Source organism: Brachyhypopomus gauderio, chromosome 6 (genome assembly GCF_052324685.1).
Source record: "Brachyhypopomus gauderio isolate BG-103 chromosome 6, BGAUD_0.2, whole genome shotgun sequence".
Taxonomy (NCBI): domain Eukaryota; kingdom Metazoa; phylum Chordata; class Actinopteri; order Gymnotiformes; family Hypopomidae; genus Brachyhypopomus; species Brachyhypopomus gauderio.
In genome coordinates, this window is record NC_135216.1 from 1655724 (window position 1) to 1683130 (window position 27407).

The 27407-nt window shown below is 39.6% G+C and overlaps 3 protein-coding genes and 1 long non-coding RNA gene across 6 annotated transcripts in view; 2 read left to right on the forward strand and 2 right to left on the reverse strand.

The window, feature by feature from the left end:
* The window catches only part of fam131ba (family with sequence similarity 131 member Ba), a 98038-nt gene that overhangs the window by 65547 nt on the left and 5084 nt on the right, over positions 1 to 27407 (reverse strand). The window lies entirely within an intron of this gene.
* LOC143516113 (uncharacterized) lies at positions 8508 to 11452 on the forward strand. Its single transcript, XR_013131566.1, has 5 exons — positions 8508 to 8523; positions 10162 to 10205; positions 10344 to 10445; positions 10685 to 10768; positions 11356 to 11452. It is a non-coding gene; the product is annotated as an uncharacterized LOC143516113 (long non-coding RNA).
* Positions 13317 to 16111, forward strand: LOC143516461 (uncharacterized). Its single transcript, XM_077008071.1, has 7 exons — positions 13317 to 13468; positions 13588 to 13656; positions 14059 to 14203; positions 14310 to 14433; positions 14559 to 15112; positions 15208 to 15401; positions 15785 to 16111. Exons 4-7 carry the CDS (start codon positions 14364 to 14366, stop codon positions 15915 to 15917), a joined length of 951 nt encoding a protein of 316 aa, XP_076864186.1. The 5' UTR covers positions 13317 to 13468; positions 13588 to 13656; positions 14059 to 14203; positions 14310 to 14363; the 3' UTR covers positions 15918 to 16111.
* Positions 15944 to 18825, reverse strand: LOC143516460 (uncharacterized). The gene is made up of 5 exons (XM_077008070.1): positions 18104 to 18825; positions 17870 to 17970; positions 17556 to 17662; positions 17275 to 17441; positions 15944 to 16980 (listed from the first exon to the last, which is right to left on the reverse strand). The coding sequence occupies exons 1-5, from the start codon at positions 18457 to 18459 to the stop codon at positions 15981 to 15983; spliced, it is 1731 nt and encodes a 576-aa protein (XP_076864185.1). The 5' UTR covers positions 18460 to 18825; the 3' UTR covers positions 15944 to 15980.

A 27407-nucleotide genomic window follows, 5' to 3' on the forward strand; every position in this document is an offset into this window, starting at 1 on the left:
CGTTATTATTTTTTTTTACATGATGTCACCTTACGGGCTCCGTAAAATATAGTAAAATCCATCTGTCATGTCATTGACTGTCATGTCAATGGATTCAATGTATGGAGCCAGATCGTAAACGCGAGAAGCCGCTTTCGCCATTCCAGATGGCTCGGTCAAAACCATTACGTCTTAATCAACCAATAAATACATCAGCGGCGTGAGTGTAAAAATACCAGGGTTCACGTGTTTTTATTTTCTAACATGGGCTAAAGCACAGGGTAAACTCAAACGACAAGAGTTTACAACTTCATCTTCAACACACTAGAAAAAAAATATCTTGATTCTTATTTTATGTCACCGTTAACTACACGGGGTTGACGCGAACTTAATAGTCCTATCTATCTACCTATTTATCACAAGAGCTTGTGGCTAGATCTGACAGTGTTCAACGCTGTAGCGAACGGCAGTTACTTTGTTTTACCGCAAAATATGAAAACGATTGAAACCATTAATAACCCAATTAAATCCACTGGGAAATGTACGATCTGGTAAATGTAGTGGTAAATGTACGATCTGGTAAATGTAGTGGTAAATGTACGCTCTTCTGCCTTGTCCCCGGTGTAGCACTAGGTCCTGCTTCTCGTCCCGCTTAGCAGTAAATGAATAACATGAATGAAGAACGTTTGTATGATTGAAACGCAATTTGGCCTCTATGAAGGTTCTGGGCAGAAACTGCTGGCCACTGTCATTGAATTTGCCGATTTCAGAAGTACTCTGTTTGCTTATTAAGTCAATATGATAATTAAAATATATACATATAATCTCCCGACCCCCCCCCCCCCCAAACAAAAAACTCATCGGATCTACACGATTCACGTAGGTCACCCTTTTCAACTTCAAAACGGTGAATTTTGCCGAAAGGTGACAGATTTTCATGCCTGTAGTTATTTCTCTCGTAGCGAAAGTGGAAAGTTTAGAGCGCCAGCGTCCACACATTATTGAGGTATAGAGAGCAGGAGTCAGTAGTAGCTGTGGACGCGCCAGGGAGAACTAGTGCCTCCGCAACTCCGGTATTAGATCCCTCACAGCGGGGCGAATGGGTGACGTCTCGGTGGCGTAGTCGGAGAGCAAGGGCTGCAGCTAACACTAATGCCAGCGCTAGCCCACCAGAGCACCACTCCCCGGTTCACGTGTCCAACAGGTTTGCTCCCCTCAGTGAACCACCCGTTGAGGAGCCTGTCTGACGGACTCTGGTCATAGGTGACTATCGTTCGGCCCGTGACAGTAGGGGCTAGGGGCTCCAGCGGTTACAGCCAGTTGTTTACTGGCAACCAGATCACCAGACATTAGTGGCAACCTTAGACTATTAGCCAATAAATTATTTTCTGGGATAGTTATACATGTAGCGGCCAACAATATATGTCTGCGGCAGTCAGAAGTGACTAAAGCTAAGTTAAACTAGCCCAGACGATGTCCGATGCGGTAGTGTGCTCTGGTCCCATCCCAATGTGGCGCGATGATGAGCAATACAGCAGGCTCACGTTGTTAAGTGATGCTCCGAAAATCAAGTGGGCTTTATTGATAATTATGAAACATTCAAGGGCAAGCCTGGTCTTTTAGGCAGGGATAGTGTCCACCCCACCCCGGACAAACAGGCTAAACCGACCAGCTGCCAAGAGGCGTCACCAAGTTCCCACAGAATTGAGACTGTGGCTGTGCCCCAGGTTAAATTAAATCATAGGAAAATAGACTGTCCTAAGATGTTATCTAATATTCAAACCTCACATCCGATCATTACTACCTACATAACCTAAAATCAGATTACTCAATATTCGATCACTCAATTCTAAAGCAGCTGCTTTGAACCAACTTATAACCGACCAGATAATTGATATTCTATGTCTAACATGGAAACTTGGATTCAATCTGTTGATTATTTAACTAAACGAAGCCACTCCTGTGGGATATAGCAATGTACATAGACCAAGGGTCGGCAACCTTTGAGACATGAAGTGCCAACTTTGGGGGGGGGGGGGGGGGGGGGGGGGTGTTGCATGTTGCAACTGACAGTCACGCTGTCTACATTCTGATTAAGAACAGGGCTGCCCTCACTTTCGCCTAAATTCCAGCACTTTTCAAACCTGGAACACAATGCAGTATACATTTTTGTCAGGTAAATGTTCATTCCCCTGTTTTTGAGGGGTGTTTCTTTATACTACCACAAATCGTTTCGGAAAACACTGCAAAGAATGTGACGCGGCAAGTATAAACGCCTCCATCGTTCGCGCAAGGTGTGCGGAGTCGCGCGCTACTGTCACTCGTGAAAGTATAATCCATAATAAATAATCCAGCCTTGACGCGGCTCAAGGATTACATCACACACAGCGCCGTGCGGTCGTAGTGCCTGTAAATTTAAATTTAAATTGTGCAATGAAGGTAATTTTAAAACTAGGACATTTCCTCACTTAAAAAAAAAACCAGGACGCCCGTGACAGGACGTGAAATACGGATGTTTAGTCACCCTACTTTAAGAGAGCTGGACTGTTTGCCATACCTAGCCACGGCACGTTTAACGGCTTCGGCTCTTTCAGGGTCTTTATACGTCTTGTCGTGTTTTGTCTTGAAATGCTTCTTAATGCTGGAATTTCAGCACGCAACATTGTCATAGCACAGTGTACACACAGCACGAACTTTGACATACACCAAACCATAGTCTTCCGTCCAGGGTTAAAATGCCCTCGCTTAGTTTTTTTAACCGGAGGCTCTGTCATCTCTTGTAATGCTATCAGGTAGGCTAACTGACTTTGCCTAAATTTAGGCTAAATTTATAATCGTTAACGAAAATGAACAAAAAAACGAAAACTAATATTGAAAAAACATTTTCGTTTTTTTCACTAGAAGTTTTATATTAGCTGACAGAAGCGTACGGCACCTCATGGTCCGTCACGTCTCTTGTTTAGAGCTCCTGCTCGCTATGCTAGCCTGCACAATTATGACAACAAAAGTTGGGATAAAATGGCGAGTCCTCTATGGGATTTTTTAAATATGACTACGAGAAAGACTACATGTCTTGTAGTGGAAACAGGTGATAAAATATATGGAGTAGTTCTCAAGAGGAAAAACCCCACGAATCTCAAAGTTCACACAAGAGGGCTAACTGTCAGTACCTTGACAAGCTAGACTCTTAAGTAGCTCCGCCGAAAGAGAAGCACCATACCGGCTAGGTAGCACCGGGAAGGAGAACCGTAATGGCCCGTTTTCACCAGTGATTAAATAGCTGCTGGTTAGTTAATGCAGAAAAACCGCAAGCTGGTGGATGCACTAGTTAATGTGTTGAGACTCGATGTCAACACGACTGTGTTACTCGATTGCCTTCAAAAAGTTTGGCTTTTCACGCGAACCAAAATAGGGTTACGCTCCTATGTTCGTGTCCGTCTTAGTCTGGCAATTTTCAGCAGCAATATTACACATTTTGCACTTAAGGCTTCTATCTTGTGGACTGTTAGTTGTTCAACAGTAATTGAATGCATTTTTTAAAATGGTATCTTTTGATGAGTTTTTATTTGAATCCTGCACCTGACAAATAACCCAAAGTATAAAAAAAAACTAAAACTAATACTAGAACTAATGAAAACTAAACTAAAACTAAGTTTAAAATTTTTTTTTTAACTAATAAAAACTAGCAAACATGCTCTAAAAACTAATTAAAACTAACTGAATTAGAAAAAAAGTGAAACAATGAAATAAAAACTAAACTATAATGAAAAATCCAAAACTATTATAACCTTGGGCCTTACTCAGACTTCCTAAACCATTTAACCAATTTTGTAGCAAATTTAGCGGTATGCAGTGACATAATAATGGAAGGAGACTTTAACATATTGTGACGGTGCTAGGTATGCAGACTGACAGGCCCTGCCCTCAACGGAGAGGATGCTGGGCAATGTGTGGAGAAGGGAGAATAGTTATAGACATTACTAAGTTAAAGTGTTAATTGATATTCAGTTGTTATGTTGTTGGAAGTTATGGGAGCATGGGGAACACGCTCGGGGATGCTGAAGTGTGTGAGATGTGGGAAATTTAGACACCATCACCGTGAAGTGAACGCGGCTGAGTGAGGTGGCTGTCAGCACGAGCAGACGTTTGGTGGTGAAATGAGTGGTGTATTCATAATAAAAGCTACTTGCTGTTGAAATGAGCTCCTCTCATCAGACTCCTTTCTTTGCGGATGCAACAATACATTTTAATAATGCGGAGGATCTGCTGACAAGGGCTTTTACTTCAATATTGAACTCTGTCGGCATTATACAAAATGCAATAGGATCTACTCATTATCAAAATCATACCTTAAAGATTATTTTAACTCTGGGTATCGACATAGATAATATAAATATACTCCCGCAAACCGCAGCAATCTCCGACCACTATCTTGTCCAATTCGAGCTTCACCTTAACCTAATTACCCGCTCGTCTACTCTGCAGTTAGGGTTGCCACCTGTCCCGGTTTTCCCGGGACTGTCCCGGTTTTCACATCGCTGTCCCGGTTTTCCCGGGCTGTCCCGGTTTTCCTTCTTTTTAATATTCGGTCCCGGCAAAAAAAATAAAAATTCATTTAATGTCCCAATTTTCACTAGGTTCGTTCAAACGACTATTTAGACTGTTTCTGCAAACTTAAAATCCGTCTTTTTTTCTCGCTGTGTCCATTTTACACCCTCCCCTGGGAACATTTTACGGTCGCCACCCCCCGTCAACAATTTACGTTGCCCCCCCCCCCCCCCCGGTCAACAACAGAGTGTCCTTATTTTTTGTCAGACCTAGGTGGCAACCCTATCTGCAGTGTATAAAGCTCTTGATAAATGCATCAACAGCAACACACTTTATTGAAAACCTCCCTGATTTAACTGCTTTAGCCTACTCGCCATCAGATCCAGAGGAGTTAGATAGTTTAACCGACTGCTTAGAGAATACCTGCAGATCAGCTCTAGATATAGTAGCTCCACTCAAATATAAAAAGGCTAGATCTAAAAAGCTTGCCCCGTGGTACACTGACCAAACTCAAAATTTAAAACAAATAACATGCAAATTAGAGCGGAAATGGTGATCTACTAGGTTGGAAGTATTCCACTGTGCCTGGAAGGATAGCATTATTGAATACAAAAGTGCACTCATTAAAGCACACTCAGAATACTTAGCCTCACTGATCGAGAATAATAAAAACAATCCTAGATTTATTTTTAATATTATTTCTAAACTTACAAAAAATCAAGCAGGTGCAGAACCTCAGATTCCAGTAAACCTCACTAGTAATGTATTTATAGATTTCTTTGATAATAAAATAGAGAATATTAGACAAAATATAAAACCTTTTATTAGCAATACAACTGGTATGTCATCTGCTTTGGTCGATATTGATTAAAATTTTACATTAGGAGAAACGCTTGATGCTTTTCATCCAATCCCACAATCAGAATTAGAGAAAATAATTTCATCATTAAATTGTTCAATTCATGGTCTCTGCCGGGCTCTCACCCCAGGAGAAGTCCCTGGTGCTGGCGTCGGATTGTCCGACGGACGCGTCACTCTCCAGAGTCCTCCCTCCCTTTGCAGTCCCCGCAGAGAGCTCCGAGGGGGAAAGGCTCCCCTCTTCCTCCTCGGTGTAGGAGCCCTCTTCACCCTCCTCCTCCCCACCTTATTCTACGGTGGGCGTGGAGCACACCGACGGAGGGTAGTCCTCTTCATCCTCCTCTCCCCCACCATAGTCTCCGGTGGGCGCGGAGCACATCAACGGAGGGTAGTCCTCTTCCTCCGAGTCCTCCTCCCCAAACTCGCCCTCTGGGGTCGATGCGGTGCCGCCGATTGTGCAGACACCCACCCTCAGAGGCGAGAGGGCGCGGGAAGGAGAGGGGTGTCGCTCTCGCCACATCCGTAACACCCCCTGGTGGTATTCCTCCTTCAATTCGGGATCATCTGTCTCCCGAATCATGCACAGCATGTAGGCACACACCGGGTCCTGCTCCAGTTGCTCCAGCATCGGCTTGGCTTCGCGGCGCTGGGAGGAGGAAGAGGCACGGTGGTGCCGTTTGCCGGGGTGCTGGCCCTTCTTTGGCCGGGTAGCGTAGCCGGGCATGGTGTCTCAAAACGGCTCGTCATTCTGTAACGCTCGGGACAGCGTGAAGGACGAGACACGAGTCCTAGGTTGCGACAGACGTCACTTTTAATGTTGACACATAGATGGCGCATATAGCGCACGTAAAACACCTAACACACTCAGAGACGTGTAAATTTTAGACAACGACGAGCACAGGACACTGCGCGAGCGCACATTAAATAGACAAACCACATAAGCCCCGTGTGATTACGAGACGAGCCACAGGTGAGACGGATTATCACAAGACACAACCACACCCACGGAGATCCACAGACGCAGACGAGTAGACGTAGACGACGTAGACACACGCCCAAAAGGGAGGGGCCGGGGTCCTCAACGTGACACTTATCGGCTTTAATACAAAAACATAAAAACAATTCAGGACTCCTATTTAAAACTGTTTCCAGCCTTACGAGGATCCATGAACAAATCAATTCACTAATACCACTAGAGTCCAGCAGTAACAATTTTATGAAATTCTTTAATGATAAGATTGATAAAATTAGGGAAAAAATTAGTAGTGCTATCTCAGAGCCTGTCAACATGCAAATGTACCTTGACAGCTGTCTGGTCAGCTCTGATGCCCTGTTAGAGTCCTTCTCCCCAATTGGTCGTGAGGGGCTTATTTCACTGGTGGAATCTACTAAGCCCTCCACATGCATACTAGATGCCATATCAACCCATCTAGAATTACTGCATAGCAATGTAGAACCTTTGCTTACTACAATTAACTATTCTCTGAACCTGGGTTACATTCCCAGTTCATTTAAACTAGCAGTCATCAAGCCGCTAATTAAAAAACCTGGTCTTAACCCTCAGGAACTGTCCAACTATAGGCCAATTTCTAATCTGTAGTTTCTTCACAACTCTCTTCCTTCTTACAGACAGAATATGTCTTAAAAGTATTTTCAGTCTGGATTTAGACCCCATCATAGCACTGAAACGGCACTTACTAAAGTACTGAACGATCTCTTAATATCCTCTGATAAAGGACACATTTCTTTTCTCATACTGCTAGACCTCAGTGCTGCTTTTGACACCATTGATCATAATATCCTACTTAATAGGCTGAAGACACTCATTGGCATAAGAAGTCAAGCACACTCCTGGTTCAGGTCCTACATAACAGATCGTTATCGATTTGTACTAGTAAACAACTAATACTCAGAGCATTCTAAGATAAAATGTGGTGTCCCACAAGTATCTGTACTGGGCCCCATATTATTCTCATTATATATGCTACCACTGGGCACCATCATTCGTTGGCATGGTATTAGCTTCCATTGCTATGCAGATGATACTTAGTTATATATATCTTCCAATGCGGATGATATCACTACAACTCTCAAGATTGAGAACTGCGTCCAGGACATTAAAAACTGGATGGCGTCTAATTCTCTTAAACTAAATTCCAATAAGACTGAGGTGCTGATTCTTTGGCCTAAAGCTGCTAGAAGCAATTGGAATGATATTCCCCTTACCCTAGATGGTTTTTCAGTAACACCTAAATCTACCACAAAAAGCTTGGGTGTTACTATTGATTCGGATCTTTCATTTGACACACATTTATGCAATGTCACTAAGGCTGCCTTTTTCCATTTATGTAATATCGCCAAGCTGAGACACTTACATTCTTAAGCTGCTGCAGAGAAGCTGGTCCATGCTTTTGTCTTGTCAAGATTGGACTACTGTAATAGTTTTCTAATTGGATGCTCTAAACAGTCCATAAAGAAGCTACAACTTGTACAAAATGCTGCAGCTAGAGTCTTAACTAAGGCTAGAAAATTCGATCATATTGGTCCCACTCTCGTGGTATTACACTGGCTTCCGATTAAATATCGAATTGAATTGAAAATTCTTCTTTTAACCTATAAGGCATTAAATGGTGAATGAACTCGTTGCTTACTACAACCCATCTCACCCTTTGCACTCCCAAAATGCTGGATTTCTCCTAGTTCCAAAAATTGGTAAGACTACAGCTGGAGGCAGAACTTTCTCTTTTAAACCACTCAATTATGGAATAGCCTTCCAGCTCCAATCCGAGATTCTGACACAGTTCCAATCTTTAAATCTAGACTTAAGACTCACCTATTTAATCAAGCCTTCAGCTAATATTCCCTTTGTAATGTGTGTGGCTCAGAGGCCCCCAGACGTTGAGATTTCTGGTAATCTGAGATGTTGATGCTGTCATCCAGCTGTGTCATGGCAGCACCTCCTGATTTTGCCAAGTCAAAAGTGTCCTGAGGGCAACAATTTTGATGATGTCCCAGGGCCAACATACACCCCAGCCAATCAAAAGCACTTAATGTCTATGACATCATCAAAATGAGCCCGTTTAATTTTCTGAAGAAATTCAAATGAACTAAGGTAACTGACTTCTGCCAAAGCCTCAGGTAAGCACAATTATATTAATTTCTTGCATTTACATTTACAATTTTTACATTACAAAAATGTATAAAAATATATTTAGAATATTAATTCGAACAATAAAGGAATATTATAATACATAAAATATTACGATTTACAGTGAATGGTGCATAAATGCTTAAATAAATATAGCGGTGCGTCCCTACTTCGCGGATTTTCGTTTATCGCGGGTGGTTCTGGAACGTAACACACGCGATAAACGAGGAAACACTGTACATGAAATACAGGTATTTCAATGCAGTGCTGATGTTAAGCCAAATTTGTAGTTAGCTTATCTAGCTAGCTGTCCTAGCTAACTAGCAAGAACGACCAGCTCCACAGTGCATAGGAATGTAGGGATATATATACATTCATTTCCATATATCTGTATTACTTATATAGACAGTACTAAGATAAGCAGACAGGTTTTGAAAAGCATCTTCTTGAGTCCATCATAATGTGTGTCGTCCTGAGTCCATCATAATGTGTGTTGTCCTGAGTCCATCATCGAGTGTGTCGCCCTGAGTCCATCATAATGTGTGTCGTCTTGAGTCCATCATTATGTTGTCCTGAGTCCATCATTATGTTGTCCTGAGTCCATCATTATCTGTGTTGTCCTGAGTCCATCATTATGTCGTCCTGAGTCCATCATAATGTGTGTTGTCCTGAGTCCATCATAATGTGTGTTGTCCTGAGTCCATCATTATGTCGTCCTGAGTCCATCATTATCTGTGTTGTCCTGAGTCCATCATAATGTGTGTTGTCCTGAGTCCATCATAATGTGTGTTGTCCTGAGTCCATCATAATGTGTGTTGTCCTGAGTCCATCATTATGTCGTCCTGAGTCCATCATTATCTGTGTTGTCCTGAGTCCATCATTATGTGTGTTGTCCTGAGTCCATCATTATGTGTGTTGTCCTGAGTCCATCATAATGTGTGTTGTCCTGAGTCCATCATAATGTGTGTTGTCCTGAGTCCATCATAATGTGTGTTGTCCTGAGTCCATCATTATGTGTGTTGTCCTGAGTCCATCATTATGTGTGTTGTCCTGAGTCCATCATAATGTGTGTCGTCCTGAGTCCATCATAATGTGTGTCGTCCTGAGTCCATCATTATGTGTGTCGTCCTGAGTCCATCATAATGTGTGTCGTCCTGAGTCCATCATAATGTGTGTCGTCCTGAGTCCATCATAATGTGTGTCGTCCTGAGTCCATCATAATGTGTGTCGTCCTGAGTCCATCATAATGTGTGTCGTCCTGAGTCCATCATAATGTGTGTCGTCCTGAGTCCATCATAATGTGTGTCGTCCTGAATCCATCATAATGTGTGTCGTCCTGAATCCATCATAATGTGTGTCGTCCTGAGTCCATCATAATGTGTGTCGTCCTGAGTCCATCATAATGTGTGTCGTCCTGAGTCCATCATAATGTGTGTCGTCCTGAGTCCATCATAATGTGTGTTGTCCTGAGTCCATCATAATGTGTGTTGTCCTGAGTCCATCATAATGTGTGTTGACCTTGTGTTTATTGTTCTGCCAACAACAATAATAATGTTATAACATAAAATAAGTTACATTTTAATCATGATGTTGGTTATACTTCTTATTATATCGTATTTCCTTTTCAGCAACTACATTTACTGGTCAGGAATAACCAAATGGCTGCTGAAAAGTAAGTTTATATTTAAATTGTAAGTTTTTTGAAGCACTATATTTGAATTAAAACAATATTTACATTGTGTACATTAGTTTGATTGAGTATAGTTTATTTGCATCAGTGTCATTGTTTTTCTCTTACTGTTCACTACAGATGGAGACACAAGCCAACCAGTCTTGTTGTATACAGTGACTCCCTAGCTACACTCGATGACAATCAGTGGATCGATGATGTCATTCTAGAACTAGAATTCAGGTTAGAATGAAAGATTTTTGGGTAAATTTTACAAATAAAATTTTACATATTTTACAAGCTTGTTTAATGCAATTTGAGTCAAATTTACAAAATAACCAAATTAGAAGTAATAGGTTCCATATAGGTGAGATCTGTAAATGCTTTGTCCCAATAGTAACCACTCTTACTGCACTACATTAACTACAACAGTCTGACCTGACATTTTATTGAGCTTAATTATCTTTCATTAATATTTTTAGGAATATCTATTCATCTCTACGTCCCCCATTACAGAGAAAGACTTACTTCTTTCCTGTTTTATTTGGTAACAAACTGGAGCGTAGGTAAGACGTTTGTTACTTCATGACATCATGAGCAGCCATGCTTCATGATGGTTGCTCTTAGAGGATAGGTGCACTTGCAAAGTTCCACTGCTTCTTGCCCCAACAGACCTGATCCAGCCCAACAACTGATTAGCAAGTTCATGGGCTGGATAGGTGTTAGGCCAGGGATAAAATGTGTAGGGCACAGATTCCCCAGACTAGAAAAATATCATAGCCTTATATGTTTGTGTTTTCTTATGTTTAAAACTTGAATCCATGGCGTTGTGCTGTGCATTTTATACATCTGAGTTTATATATATATATATATATATATATATATATATATATATATATATATATATATATATATATATATTAGTGCTGTCAATTCCAGGTGCCGCGATTAAAAGTCCTCACCAGGATTTTGCTCAGGCTCCCTGGATTGTGTTGATTCCACAAATTTTACCTGGATTGCTAATTAGAAAATCTAGCAAGCTTGAGCAAAATCCTGGTGAGGACTTTTAATATATAATATTAATATATATATATCATTCTAATACTCATTTTAAGTTGTAAACAATATTTTTTAACTTCTCACTTGTTTTCAGTTGCCAAGGTGATTACAATGAAGCCATATCCTGGGTGAAAGCTGGAAGAATTTTCAGTCGGGAGTATCTTTTCATGTGTCAACATGTGAATGGGTAAGTATTAGGGGTGGGACGCGATTAAAAAAATTAATCGAATTAATCGGAAGCTTTGTAATTAATTAATCGAAATTAATCGCATTTTAATCGCATTTCAGTATTTAACATGAGAAATATTAATTTAAGTTTGAATGATGAATGAATCAATTAACATAATCATAAACTTCAACATCTTGTTTATTTTTCCACCAGTCTACTACGAAGACCAATTTATGTGTAGTGTGCAGAAAACAGTTCAGAACATTGGAAATTCTGACCAAAAATGTTGTTTAATTTAGGGAGTTTTGCTCAGGATATTGGAAGAATTGAAGTAAATCAGAAGATGTTTTTTAATACCATTTTAGATGGTAGACTTTCTTTAATTTCCCAGGCCTCTGCCATAGGCATCTTCATAGTGCCTAGAAGTGGTCTTCTGCATGCTCAAAGCAAATGACTGGATCTTCATCATCTATAGATTCATCATCTATAATATGAGCTGTCACACCAAGATAATTCTTGTTGCTAACAGAGGTCCAGTGATCCCCAGTCAGAGCCACATTTGTGGCACTCTTCACAATAACCTGTTTTAATTCTTTCCTCATCATACAGCTGCTGGATTTTCTTCGACATTGTCTTTCTGGGGTGAGTTTCCCAAAACGTTCTTAGTGCCAAGTACTTCGTCACCTCGTTCTTACGTACGAGGTTAAGAAGTACTTGGCGCTAAGAACGTTTTGGGAAACTCACCCCTGGACGGTAGTTCGTAACTTGCATCAGTTGACGCAATTCGCAGCGCTTCTTGTAAGCATTTATCTTCGACCACAGAGAGCGGACAACACAAATAATGTGACGCATCATGTATAAACGCGTGCGGAGTCGCGCGCTACGGCCATTCGCGAAAGTTTAATCCAGTCTTAATGGTCCAATGAAGGTCATTTAAAAACCAGGACGTTTCCTCACAGGATGTGAATTACGTACGTTTGGTCACCCTATCGTACTAGGAATACATTTAGCAGCTAAGTTATCATTACTGACCTGCGCGTTAAGCTGGGCGTACACTGTGCGATTTTTGGCCCATTTTCAGCCGATTTTTCACTCGTTTCGGCTCAATCGCGTGTCGTGCATCGTATAGTTTACACAGGTAAACGAGGAACGATTCACACCTCACGACCAACTCCCGATCAGAAATCGCAGCGTCGCAAGAACATCAAACATGTTTGAAATTCAAATCGCTCCTCGTGAGAGTATCGCACTGTTGAAGCAGCTCCACGAGCCGACTCTCCCTGCGATTTAGTCGTACAGTTTGAGCTGGAGCTGAGTACACGATTTAAAATATCGCACAGTGTACGCCCAGCTTTAGCCGCAACATGTTTTGCGTTGAGGTGGCAACGAAGGGTGGAAGTGCTCCTGTGATAAGCGAACTCCTTCCTACATAAAGTGTAAATAACACTATTTTTGTTTGTACTTCCATCTGAAAGTTTCTTATATTTAAATTTCCCATCCACCAGCGTAGCCTCTTCAGTCATCTCCATCATGATCTTATTGTGTGTCCATAATCTGTATGCCCGGAACTCGCGCACTGAGAAACATTCCACGGTGCAAAAGTGTCTCGTCCGTTAAATGCGTTAAAATGCGTTAATTTTTTTAGTGCGTTAATTTTCCTGTAATTAATTAATCGAAATTAACGCGTTAAAGTCCCACCACTAGTAAGTATATGTTCACATGGCAGTGTTTATTCTGGAAAACAACTACACATAAACTACAAGTGGAGTGGATTTTAGTCAATGAGGCTATATCAAAATATTTAGTAGAAATAGACACTAACCCTAGTTTAGTAGAAATAGACACTAACCCTAGTTTTTACTTTAATCAAGGTGTAGAGTGTTTGCTTGAGGTGTGGTTGCTCCTGTCTGAATAATATTTTCTCTTCCTCTGTTTTGACTTTGAATTTGGGGAATTTTAACAGAAACCACTGGAGGCTGCTGATTATTTGCTTTCCAGGACTGGACCCTCTTGAAACAAAAAAACAAGGCAAGGCAAGGTGATGTGTTTCAGGTTTTCTTAATCAATTTTAATGTGGTTGCTATACTGAACACCTACTCGATAGATAGCAACATTTTAGATGTACCGTTAATTATGGTGCCACTTTTGTCTTATCAGACCCTGTATCCTTATCCTGGATTCTTTACAGAGATCTGGTGGCAATGAAACCATTTGCAATATCAGAGGGTATATTTAAATATTTACAATTTATTAAAATACAACCAGAAAATTCATGTAATTTGTAAGCAGTATTAAAAACAATATATAGTGTAACCTCCTCTTACACTGTAGTAATAGTAGCAACCTGGCATTCTTTAAAATCTGGTATAATAAACCAAATAATTACTTCAGAAAATTACTTCAGTCTCTACAAAACAAAATTTTAATGCTTATACTTATACTTAGTGACAAGGGAGGTCACACTAAGTGCTGATAGCTTGATAGCTTTAACGTTTTTTTGTGGGGATATTTTCTGTATTTTCTGTTTCTATCTTTAAAAAATAAATGAATGGTATAATTTATTATCATTTTTGCATAGTACAGTATATATTTATATAATTTATAAAAACAATTTATTTTCTTTAACAGGTTTTTAAGTGCAGCCTGGGAACAGACACACAAAACTCCAAGAAGTTTTGCATCCCTTCCTGCTATTTCTGTTACTGTTCCCCAGCAAAGTGGATCAACAGAATGTGGCATTTTTGTCATCTTGTTTGCAAGGCGGTTCCTGGAGGTATCTTGAGAAATGTATCTTGAGAAATTTTGATTTATAAAAGTCAAATTTATAAATCTAATATATAAACTGACCTTTTCATATTATGATTGTCACTCTCACCTAGGATCTCCCAATAGATGTGTCAAAAGACATAATTGATAAAAGCCACTGGTTCACAATGGAGGATGCAAAGACAGCAAGGAAAGAGCTCAAAGAGAATATTCTCAGTTCCTGTGAAGTCTGTGCAGGTAGCATCTCCATTCTTCATCACTATGCACCAACTGTCATTTAGTGTACCATTGAAATTAAACGTTCCTTTTCATCTTCATAATTGCTTATTTTTTAAAACATTTTGAATCTCATGCTTTCACAGTTGAAAACAATGAGAGGCAAAAAGATCATGACAAAACAGAAGAGGTCAGAAACAATGAGGAAGACAAGATAGCCATGAAAAGAAAAAACAGAAGCAGTAATCAAATTAAAAGGGAAAGTGAATGGAAAGTATGTCCAAAAGAAAAGAAAAATGACAACAGAGAGGGCAAACAGAAGAAATCAGAGGACAAAACAGGTGAAAAAGGGACAATTAGAAATTTAGGTCAAGAGAATGAGATAATCGAGTGCAAAGAATGTGAAAAACAAGAGAAGACGCATGGTGTGGGTTGTGGTGAAAAGGAAAATGTTGTGGATCTACTTGAAGCTTTAGTAAAGGAAGATGAAAGCCTTGAGGGGTATGGAAAGGAGGAAGAATCGACAGGACAAGGAGAATGGAGTCAGAAAAAGCAAGGAATAGAAAGCAAAGGAAAAGTGTACAATGTCCTTGGAAGGTTAACAGTAACAGGAAAACATTACTGTGTTGATGAGGAAGAAATTAAGAGACGCGTGAAAGGAGAAAATATGTCAGCAAACGTATTGAGAAGCCTGATCAGGGTTACTGTTTCTTCATATTTTGAGTACAAATATACAAATATTTTCACTGACAAAAGAAAGTACGAGTTTTTATAATTAATTATATTTTTTAACAGGTTGGGAAACGGGACATTCCCAGAGAGGTATTAGCCCAACCAAAGAAGGCAAAGACCCAGGTGAGCATGTTTAGTGCTCTCACAGAGGGAGAAGCCCAGGACCTTGCTCTGGGTTATGGATCCAGCCTGACCAAGTACTTCCCCAAGGCCCAACTCATTCAGGGCATACCACCCGATGATGCAGCGGTCACAATGTAAGCTGAAGTACACTACAAGGGTCATTATTCATGTATTGGGTTAAGGATTCAACAATAAAGGTGGAGTAATTCTTTGTAGAATTATTGTTATATTTTAAAAAACTGCAGTCCACATGAGTTACTTGCACAAGAATGGTGGAGACAATTACACTGGTACCTAAAAATCTAATTTCACTGTTAAACAAACAAAGAAAAGAAAGACAATAATGACATTTCACAGGTTTTTAATGAATGTGTTATCATATTTTACACTGAGCTACATTATACATTTAGCTTTAAAAAATCAACACCATATTAAGCATACACATAAACACATTTTATTCCCAGCAGACTATTAAGAAGTGCAAAGTTCACTATGTTTTATTTTTCTTTCTCTATAGGAAAACCATAAAGAAGATAAGACAAAACCTGCATGAGTTGGGCCCAGATTCTGACTTTTCTTTAAAAACACACAATTTTGGCCCAGTTGCAACAGATCTTTGCCTATCTTTTGTAGAGGATCAACTAAAATAGTAAAAAAAAAACCTCCAAATCCAAAATACTACAAATTTCATTGTACTCTTTACAATATGTGAATTAGTTTTGTATTCTTTTTAGTCTCTTACATTTTCTAATTAGTTTTTGCCTTTTTTTCATTGGAAAGCTTTTTAAATTTTCTGCCTTATCACATTGACTGGCTTTTTTCTTTTTTGTTCTGTTTTGAAATATTGGAAATATTTTCCTTGTTTTGTCATCACTGCAGCTCTTAATAAAGCTTGATGCATTTTGATTGTTTGCTCTATGCACTTCGACTCCAAGCTCATGTATCTTATTTGATATATGCACTGGGACCTTTTTCCATTTGCAAACAACTTCCAGTATATATTTAAGCTCTCTTACTGAGGAACTGTGCCTTTGGTTGACATCAACAGTTGCTGAAAGACATGGACTCTGTGATTGTGGAATGGCCACAGATTCCAAAGCTGTTCCAAAAAGTTCATGTGCAACAAGTAGACAAGCACATTTGTTATAATGTGAAAAAGAACAACAGGTACATGTGTTAGTAGTAATGCATGGTTTAAATGGGCCTTTTCTGCACAGACCTTCAATGATCAGTTGTTTGTTGTCTTGGCAAAGAATAGTATACTTGCAATTTTTAAGCAAGTTATTAGCATGCACTTGTAATTGTGTGCTTATATTTGGAAAGATTTCCTCATCATCCTTTTGTAAAAGATTTATCAAAAGCAAATGCTTACATGTTCGACCTCTACAACCAATGACACAACTACAATAATGTTCTGCAGGGCAAACATTATAAACCACTTCTAAAGAGGTTTCTGATGGCACATGATATATAAATGTATCTGTCTGTATCAAATTAATTTTACCCATCCAACCATTTTCTCGCATTCTATTGGCACATTTAAAAGTGCTTTCTTGAACTGCCTCCAGAGGGTTTAAGACCCTTCCGACTGCCTGCAGATCCTGAATTATGTTGAAGTATGTGTTTGTCTTCCCCAGAAGCAATTCAATGAGGTTATCCAGTCTTCGGTTTCTTACACCACAAAGAAACTGGTACTTGAGGCGGTGAAAAAAGCTTTGAAAAAAAAAAAGTTAAAACTTGTAACATTTACAAAATACAAACATATAATAAGTAAATATTTTCACACCTACTGAAATTTTAAACATGTTTATTCTAGATATTAGACTATAATTGTCCCCATTAAGGGAAACTACCTAGAAATATTTTTAATAACTTATGTGGATAAATTAAGAAAGTTTTTCTATGACAGATGAGTATTATATGTCCATATACTATGGATTAGCACAAACAATTTTTTTATCATAATGAATAAGTTACTGCCCTATAAGTTAATAAGCAGAAATTTACCGTTCTATAAGATTGTTGGTATCGGAGTCACCATGGTTATAACATCGACCAAAGTCAGCCCACATATGACCAATTTTCTCCCAGTTGTTTTGAAAGTATATGCATACTTCTTTAAACTTGGCAAACTGGCAAAGGAACATCTCTGAGGTTTCATTAAATTCTTCTTTCTGTCATACAAGAATTATATATGCAGCATTTTAATATTAATGTCCTGTCATTTATCTATATTTGTTACAGATTTATATGTATCCACACAGAAACAGTAAAGTAATACAACATACTGTAGAGCATGATTTCAGTTTTGTGAAAAACTGCATGATGCCCTGTCTTGTTTCTGCGTTATCAGCTCCACTAACACCAGATTCTCCTCTTGATAGCCAGCGCATCACTGCCTGTAATTTAAGAAAAGAAACATGTTTTTCCATTACAAAACGTACAAAAAAAACATTGTGTATATATTTTATGGTAATTTGCATACATTTATGCTTTAAAATTCCATTACTAAGGCAGATAGAAAATTGCAAGTATTTATGCAATGTTGTATACAAATATACTTTCCTAAAAAATTTTCACTGACAACAATATTAAAATGTACTTGCTTGTGTAACATGGTACCAGCAGAGCAAAATGTCTGACTCATGAAATACTTTCCGAAGAGCATTAATTTGTCTTTGGTCTTTGTCCACCATGAAGCATCTTTACAAGAAAAAAAATACAACAGATATAAATACAGAAAATATAACTAATATAACTATTTTAAAACAACAATTTGTTGGAATAATTATTTAAAATCAGAGACATTTATATTTCTACATGCATGTATTATTACCTTGGCGCTACTGTGAATACAGGCCTCAGTTTTTCTAATGCCAGCTCAAGTGTGGCTTGCTTTTCATTTCCTAAGATGAGATATGCAACAGGTATGCCGTGACCATGGCTGTCTCTAATGGCAAGTGTTAATAAAGGGAAGTCATACTGATTTACACAATAGGTGGCATCCATGAACACAATGTCTTTCCCATATTTCTCAAGATTGTTCCACATAGATGGTGTTTGAATAACAATGATGAGATCTGTGGAATCAGTGTAGGCTTGATAGAAAATCACATGCTCCTTGAGTGGGCCTTCAAGAAGTTTTGATGTGCTTTGGGAATCATCTTTGTGTAAACGGCATCTACGCATCATGCATGTTCGAATGTTTTCAATGTCCTTTGGTGTAACAAAATAGGCACGGCTGTTCAAGTCATGATATCCTTTCTCCTTAGCCCATTCATGAGCTTTGACAAGAATGGTATCTGGTTTCACACCCAATTGTAAAAAGTTTTCAATTTCTTTAACTAGCTCAGGACATATACTTTGCACGTGTCCCTCTGATTGGTCATCTGGGCTGTGGCCTGAATGCACATTGAATGTTCTTTGTACTATTGCAATATAATTGACCCATTCTGTTTTTATTTTAAATGAAATATAGGCCTTACATCCTTTTGCCTTATGGCTTCGAGGTCTAGGTTTTCCAGAGCGGCTGCAGTGGTATAAATAGTATCCGTTCCTTTGGTCAGTAACACTCGAAGAGCAAGTACATCTAAAAGTTCCTAAAGAGGACCCCATTGTCTTTATTATATTCATTATGAATTCTTCAGGATTCTTTTCTTTTGTTAAGATGTGGACTTCTAGATTTGCTTCTTTGTTGTGTGATTTTCTTTTCTCTTCCTGAAAGACCATTTTTCTAATGCAGTCTTCCATCTTCAATCTGAATATGACAATAAAAACAAATAAAACAGTTTTTAAGTATACTCATCTTCAGGACGACAAACACAATGATGGACTCAGGGCGACACACACAATGATGGACTCAGGATAACATAATGATGGACTCAGGACGACAAACATAATGATGGACTCAGGACGACACACATTATGATGGACTCAGGACGACACACATTATGATGGACTCAGGGCGACACACTCGATGATGGACTCAAGACAACATAATGATGGACTCAGGACGACACACATTATGATGGACTCAGGACAACACGCACGCACTATGATGGACTCAGGACAACACACATAATGATGGACTCAGGACGACACACATAATGATGGACTCAGGACGACACACATTATGATGGACTCAGGACAACACACATTATGATGGACTCAGGACAACACACATTATGATGGACTCAGGACAACACACATTATGATGGACTCAGGACAACACACATTATGATGGACTCAGGACGACACAGATAATGATGGACTCAGGACGACATAATGATGGACTCAGGACAACACAGATAATGATGGACTCAGGACAACACACATAATGATGGACTCAGGACAACACAGATAATGATGGACTCAGGACAACATAATGATGGACTCAGGACAACATAATGATGGACTCAAGACGACACACATTATGATGGACTCAGGACGACACACATTATGATGGACTCAGGACGACACACATTATGATGGACTCAGGACAACATAATGATGGACTCAGGACGACACACATTATGATGGACTCAGGGCGACACATTATGATGGACTCAGGGCGACACATTATGATGGACTCAGGGCGACACACATTATGATGGACTCAGGGCGACACACTCGATGATGGACTCAGGACAACACACATTATGATGGACTCAGGACGACACACATTATGATGGACTCAAGAAGATGCTTTTCAAAACCTGTCTGCTTATCTTAGTACTGTCTATATAAGTAATACAGATATATGGAAATGAATGTATATATATCCCTACATTCCTATGCACTGTGGAGCTGGTCGTTCTTGCTAGTTAGCTAGGACAGCTAGCTAGATAAGCTAACTACAAATTTGGCTTAACATCAGCACTGCATCGAAATACCTGTATTTCATGTACAGTGTTTCCTCGTTTATCGCGTGTGTTACGTTCCAGAACCACCCGCGATAAACGAAAATCCGCGAAGTAGGGATGCACCGCTATATTTATTTAAGCATTTATGCACCATTCACTGTAAATCGTAATATTTTATGTATTATAATATTCCTTTATTGTTCGAATTAATATTCTAAATATATTTTTATACATTTTTGTAATGTAAAAATTGTAAATGTAAATGCAAGAAATTAATATAATTGTGCTTACCTGAGGCTTTGGCAGAAGTCAGTTACCTTAGTTCATTTGAATTTCTTCAGAAAATTAAACGGGCTCATTTTGATGATGTCATAGACATTAAGTGCTTTTGATTGGCCGGGGTGTATGTTGGCCCTGGGACATCATCAAAATTGTTGCCCTCAGGACACTTTTGACTTGGCAAAATCAGGAGGTGCTGTCATGGCATCACTCAGTTGTGACAATGACCTGACAGGAAAGCAATGTCTCAGTGAGCCCTCATGACTGTGGTCACCTCCGAATCCCTCCCTTTAGTTATGCTGCTATAGATTAGCCTGCCGGAGCCACATGCTAATCACTGGCACGTAAGCTACGTACATTTAAATCAATGGTGGTTTAAATTTATGTCACACACTCAGTCCATATTGTCTATCTTTTTGCATACTTCTACCCAAGCACCTACAAGCACCTGGGAGATGGTCTGGCTTGCCGGTGGATGTACTGATGCCGGGGTTGGATGTGCCATTTCCGCAAGTGGACGTCCTGATGCTAGCTCCTACCTGAGGCTCACCATCTACACTGAAGGGACTGTGACTACTTGGCCGGGGAACAAGAACCTTAATTTTAACTGTAGAACCATCCTGCGACCACGGACTTGTGCCAACGGGCCGCCCAATGGAGGATGGGTTCCCTTTTGAGTCTTGGTCCTCCCGAGGTTTCTTCCTAATCCCCACCATCATAGAGAGTTTTTGCTTGTCACTGTTGCCTTTTGGTTGCTCATTAGGGATCTGGACCCATACAATTGTAAAGCTGCTTTGTGACATTTGTTGTGAAAAGCGCTATATAAATAAATTTGACTTTGACTTTGATTAACCAGTGTGGATGAAGGATATACCCACTACCCTGGGCCCTCTCACCGCTCTGAATTCTCCTCTGCTATGACTAACATAACCAACCATCAAGACATTTGGGACTGAACAGGAATTACATAAAGAACTCGTGTTTATAAATACACACCAAGATGGACTTTATTTATCCCTCAAATCTTTTCCTTTTTCTCTTTTTAAATTGTTGTCATGGTGACCGGCATCAGCCAGAGGAGGATGGGTTCCCCCCTGAATCTTGGTTCCTCTCAAGGTTTCTTCCTCATGCTATAGGGAGTTTTTCCTTGCCACTGTCGCCCTTGGCTTGCTCACTGGGGGCTTGGGCTCGGACACTTGAAAGGTGCTTTGTGACAACAACTGTTGTAAAAAGCGCTATATAAATGCAATTTGATTGATTGATTGATTGATAGATTGATAGTAACCACATAATATTTAGATCCAGGTATGGTTCATAGCAATTTTTATGAACTTCTAAAGCATAGGAAAAAACCAAGGAGATCTCTGTGACTAAATCACCAAAACGGAGAAGAGGGCATCTCAGGAAAATTGAGAAAGCATTGCATTTCTCATGCAGAGCTTGTGCCATTGTCATGCCTATCACAATAGAAGGGAGGATGGCTGTGTGCCATTGCCAGGAACCATGTGCAGCAGCTGAGGAACTACACCACATTTGGGTCTGGCAGGTGTTGGTGCCCAGAATGCAGAGGAGCCTCCATCCAATGCCATGCCCAAAGGTCGCTTACAGAGGGGGACCCAGTGGCACAGAGAGAAACCCACAGTCTGATTAAGGGCGAATCCATGAGGCTGATTTACATACTTCACAGAGTGGGGAGGGGAACAGAGGGACAGTGGTGCTGCAGCCATGCTCAGGTTATAGTATAATATATATAAAATATAGATGGGAGGAGAGAATGAACTATTTTTATGTTGCAATCACAATATCTTACACCTAGCAGTGCTACATGGTGTGGATTCATGAGGGTATATCTCAAAGACGTGCTGTTTTTATATCAGTGCAGTCCTTAGCAGACTGCACAAGGTTGAATTGAATAAAATTTTAACAGTGTGGTTATTAATTTCTGTCTTCTAAACAAATCATATTACTTGATGTATAGCCTTTAAAACAGCCACACTAAGGACAATGGCAAAACCAGGAAATACAACAAGGCAACGTAGTGACATGTTCCCTTGTTGTATTTCCTGGTTTTGCCATTGTGCTTAGTGGAGACAGAGGTCCTTACACACACGGGTACAAACAAGTATTTGGAACAGAATTTCTTCTATACAATGTTATGGACATTATTCACTTACAAGCACATATTTTGCTTGTGCTTTTCACATTCCACCTATATCACAAAAATTGAATTTGCTGAGTAACTTTGCACTGAAAATAGACATGGTCATCTGACATAGTCTTTCTTTATCTCACTCCCCTTGAACACCATACATTGTGCAAAGCATGATGACACTACCAAAAAGCACTTTGCACAAATATACCAAATGCTGTAGGATAGAATTAAAAGGTCTAGTGATGATCAATTATGCAACAATGAAGCCAGTATTTGGGCAAAGTTCTAGAAAATAGAAAATAGTTGGTACATATAACTAGATATGGAGTACAGAAATATTATCAGAACTCAAACGTGGACTACAGAGTTAGTCAGCTGAGTCATCACCAATAAGTTGAGGAGTTAACTTCATATATTCATATTCAGGAATCATATTCAGATCCTTCAAGACATGAACTACATTGCTTCTCTAAACAAAACTATCCATCCATCTGACAGCGATGAATAAGCACATTTGTTCCATAATACAGTATATTAATATAAGGGATGACAGTGGTATACAGTACCACTCAAAAGTTTGGACAGAACTGACTGAATGAATGTTTTAATAGTAATGATTTTAATCTGTTGAATTATGCATAAGTTTGTTTCTAAGACAAATATAATTTTGTTAGCCTATAGAAAAATCCACTTTCAGAACACACACACACAGTTTTAGACGTGTCCTCAGCAAATAGGTTTCTTTCAGAACTTTAGTTCCTCACCCTGCTGCTTCTATATGACCATTTCTTCAGGACATCATGGGGTCTGCCTCATGAAGCTGGTTAAGAGAACACCAAGAGTGTGCAAAGCTGTCATCAAAGGAGATGAAAGATACTTTGAAGATTTAAGATAGTGAATATTTGTTTAACACAGCATAACACTTTTGTTATTTCATTGGTTTGAAACCTTCCCTGTTTTTTTATGTACATAATAGTAAAAACGAGTTAAAAAAGTGTGTCCAAACTTTTGACTGGTGCTATATTTTGTCACTACATTTGGCTATTAACAAATTGTCTTTATCATTTATTATTTACTTGTGTTGCGGTTCACCAAATGCATTTCAAACACATCCGTCACAGTCACTATAAGGAAGTACAGCAAAATCAACAATACCTCTGCAGGTGTTGTTCATCATTCAATTGTCAATAATTCTTGATCTACCATAACACATTAGAATGAAAGCAATGGCAATTATGTCACGGTTCATAAATGATAAAATTGGCCAGCTCAAACAAACACCTTAATATTGGTTGGTATAGTGTAGTGGATAACAATGTCACAGGGCAAATGTTATACTCACATATGATTCTAGAGCCACTAAAAGATTTATTTAATCTTCATGTCCTACAATATAATACTACGTGAGATCAAAAATCCTGGCAAAAGAGATTTTATATTGTTCTATTACAGGATGGAGATTGATGATCTTATCAACATTTATGTTTTCAAAAGCAACCACATCTCACATGCTCTACCATTCCAAATGCTTCTACATTTGCTTCTACATCACTCATCCATCCATCAATTTTCATCTGCTTATCCGGGTCCATGTGCAGTAGCCTAAGCAAAGAGGCCCAGGTTTCCCTCTCCCCAGCCACCTTTTACATTTACATTTACGGCATTTAGTAGACGCTCTTATCTAGAACGACTTACAAGGTGCTTTACATCTGATCACAGAATTCATCCTAGGAAATAGTACGGATAGGCCAGAATTCAAGATACCATTGAGTCAGACTACTACTAAACTACAGGAGTCAATGTCATTATCTAGTGTTTTGCAAGTTAGATGTTTGCCAAGAAGCACAAATAACCATAGACAGACATACAATTTTCTAGACAGACATACAACCTTTTCTAGCTCTTCTGGGGGGATACCAAGGTCTTCCTAGGACAGCTGAGAGATATATTGTCTCCAGTGTGTCATGGGTCCTCCCCGGGGTCTCCTCCCAGTTGGACATGTCTGGAGCTCCTCCCTAGGGAAGTGGCCAAGTGGCATCCAGACCAGATGCCCGAACCACCTCAACTGGCTCCTCTACGTCGATGTGGGGGCCCGGCCGAGCACAGCCCAAAGGAGATGGGTTCACTCTCCCATGGGCCCACCACCTGTGGGAGAGGTAGTACTAGGGATTTGGTGTATTGTGGTTTGAGTGGTGGCCGAAGGCCGGGGCCTTGGCGTACCGATCCTCTTTACTCGTAAAAAGTTACATTTCAATCAAGCAGCTTTGTGATCCAAACTTTCCATTTTTATCAACCATGTGTCCCTGGACTGCTGCTACATGTCTGCCAAACACAGACAGAATGGAAATCTGAAGCTTTACCAGCAGTTTCTCCGAGGCATGTATAACTCTTGAATAACAAGCTTTGGCCTGTACTAGTACACCTATTCTGAAATTCCAGCAGACATGGAGAGATACAAAGATAATATTCTAATGTTATAATGTCTTTCAGATTTGACTTCCTTTACTACTTTAAACCTCAAAAATACTTTGTGAAAATTGCAGAAGGGACAAATGTGATATTATGGACACTCATATTGTCTCCTTTATCATGTCACTTCTCTCCATTATGAACACTCACTCCTGGAGAACTACATGGAATCATGTGTATGTTTGGGTTTATTTATAACTGTTAGCAGTATTGTATTATTCTTAGTGATCAACATAATCCCTCTCATTCCCAACAGGATGAACCATTTTAGGCAAGTTCTCATTTCATTTTTTTTATGCACCATAAAGTGATCGTCTACTATATCCAGTACAAGTATTTGTGCCGTTGTCATGAATGGCTGAGGGAATCCCTCTCTTTGAACTCTCAGATCCCAGTGGGAGATGTGAACCGTGGACAATCTACAGGATTTGGGAGACAAGTAACAGGCGCAAGCTCTGCTCAAACAGGCTACAGCATGTCCTTACCCAGCTTTGCAGCTTAGTGGTATTTGTCTTTTTCATTCTCCTTTTGAAGAAAAAACTGCATAATTAGTGTCTAGTACATGTTATCCAATTACATATGTAAGAAGACTATGAAGGAAAGATGAATAAGATATTTGTATGCGATTCTAGGATGCCATAGTGTCTACACCTGGTGAACTGTCTAATTCTAGACAGTAAGGTGCACACTGTGGGACTTAGTGCAGTCTATGTCCATGAAGGACTGTTGCTTGGGTATCTCCGTGTTTTCTCCTTCATACATATTGCAAGAAAGAGCTGTTACAATGTTGGCGGTATTATATCCATGCTCTTAGCCTTAAGTACTTAGGTCTGTTAATGCTTCCAAATGTTACCCACCCACACATTATCAAATTGCAAGATACAAATCGTGACTGTATTGACTGAAGAGGAGTGACTGCTGTCATCACAGCTTGTTCCTGAAAGCTATATAGTGTGAGGGAAATTGACATTTCCTCAGGAACAAAACCTCTCTGCTTATGGCACCCACTGTCTGCCTGAAACTCTTTGCCTTATGTAAAAAAGAATTTTTATGAATTGAGTATTCTCATATTTCTACACTCATCATACACTTTTAGAAACATTACCAATTACACATTAGAAATGTTTATTGATTATAAGTGGGTTGTAGGAGTCCATTTAGAACCGACAGCCCATCTGTTACCTTGTATAATTGAAGTTAGCTATCCTCCAACATTGTTTCAGTGGTTGCTGAACACAGATCAATGCAATTAGACCAGCAGCAATGCCACAACTCTACAATAGAATATCATGATACTACTATGTCAACATTGGGAATGATTTACTACCCCCCACCAACACCCACCCAACAAAAATTAATTAGCAGAGGTCAGAAACCGACCGTAGTGAGTGGCTGTGAATCTGACCACTGATGATAGTGAGTTACAATCAAACTGACCACTGATGATAGTGAGTGACAATCAAACTGACCACTGATGATAGTGAGTGACTGTCAATCTGACCACTGATGATAGTGAGTGGCTGTCACACTGACCACTGATGATAGTGAGTGACTATCAATCTGACCACTGATGATAGTGAGTGGCTGTCACACTGACCACTGATGATAGTGAGTGACAATCAAACTGACCACTGCTGATAGTGAGTGACTATCAAACTGACTACTGATGATAGTGAGTGACTATCAAACTGACCACTGATGATAGTGAGTGACTATCAAACTGACCACTGATGATAGTGAGTGGCTGTCACACTGTGCATAACATATGGATTGTGGTCTGTAATTTCACACCTTTAAATGTGCCTATAAGATAAATGTATCTAATAAAACAGTCCCTGATGAATAGGTGCAGGGAGGTTATATCTAACAAAATCAGTGTAATACAATACAGCGACCAGGTGTGAGAGTTAATGTAGTTCTGAGCAGAGTGAGAGGCGCAGCTGAAGTTAAGCCAGTTAGTTGAATATGCTATTATTGCATAATGTAAAATATGTTCTAAAATGAACCACAGTTCTGTTTACTGGGATTCACTCCTGTTCCAGTTGACTTCTGCCTTACGCTGTATCTCACCTTCTATTTACAGTATTTCACTTTGTTGTCCTCTCCCTTTGTGTGACATTCTCATCACTTATTCGGTTTTTCTCCCAATATTGTCTTGGACTATCTGCTTCTACATCGCTCTCCGGCATCCGCATCACTCTCCGCCATCCCTTCCCCCTCCTTCCTCTCTTCTGACTCATTCTTTGCAGTCTTCACTCTCTCTCTCTTGCACCCCTCCTCAGTTTGGGCCATCTACTAGAAACATACCAGTCAATGCCTCAACCAGTCACCTTGGACTATGTCAATCATAGTGTGCGCTGGATCATGCAGTTACAAGG

Excerpts from the sequence above, each read along its gene's own strand:
- LOC143516461 (XM_077008071.1), top strand. The coding sequence starts at position 14,364 with ATGGAGGATGCAAAGACAGCAAGGAAAGAGCTCAAAGAGAATATTCTC. Across the intron at positions 15,113-15,207 it reads TATTGAGAAGCCTGATCAGG|GTTGGGAAACGGGACATTCC; the intron begins GTTACTGTTTCT and ends ATTTTTTAACAG. Across the intron at positions 15,402-15,784 it reads GATGATGCAGCGGTCACAAT|GAAAACCATAAAGAAGATAA; the intron begins GTAAGCTGAAGT and ends CTTTCTCTATAG.
- LOC143516460 (XM_077008070.1), bottom strand. The coding sequence starts at position 18,459 with ATGATGCGTAGATGCCGTTTACACAAAGATGATTCCCAAAGCACATCA. Across the intron at positions 17,442-17,555 it reads AACTGAAATCATGCTCTACA|AAAGAAGAATTTAATGAAAC; the intron begins GTATGTTGTATT and ends CTTGTATGACAG. Across the intron at positions 16,981-17,274 it reads ACCAACAATCTTATAGAACG|CTTTTTTCACCGCCTCAAGT; the intron begins GTAAATTTCTGC and ends TTTTTTTCAAAG.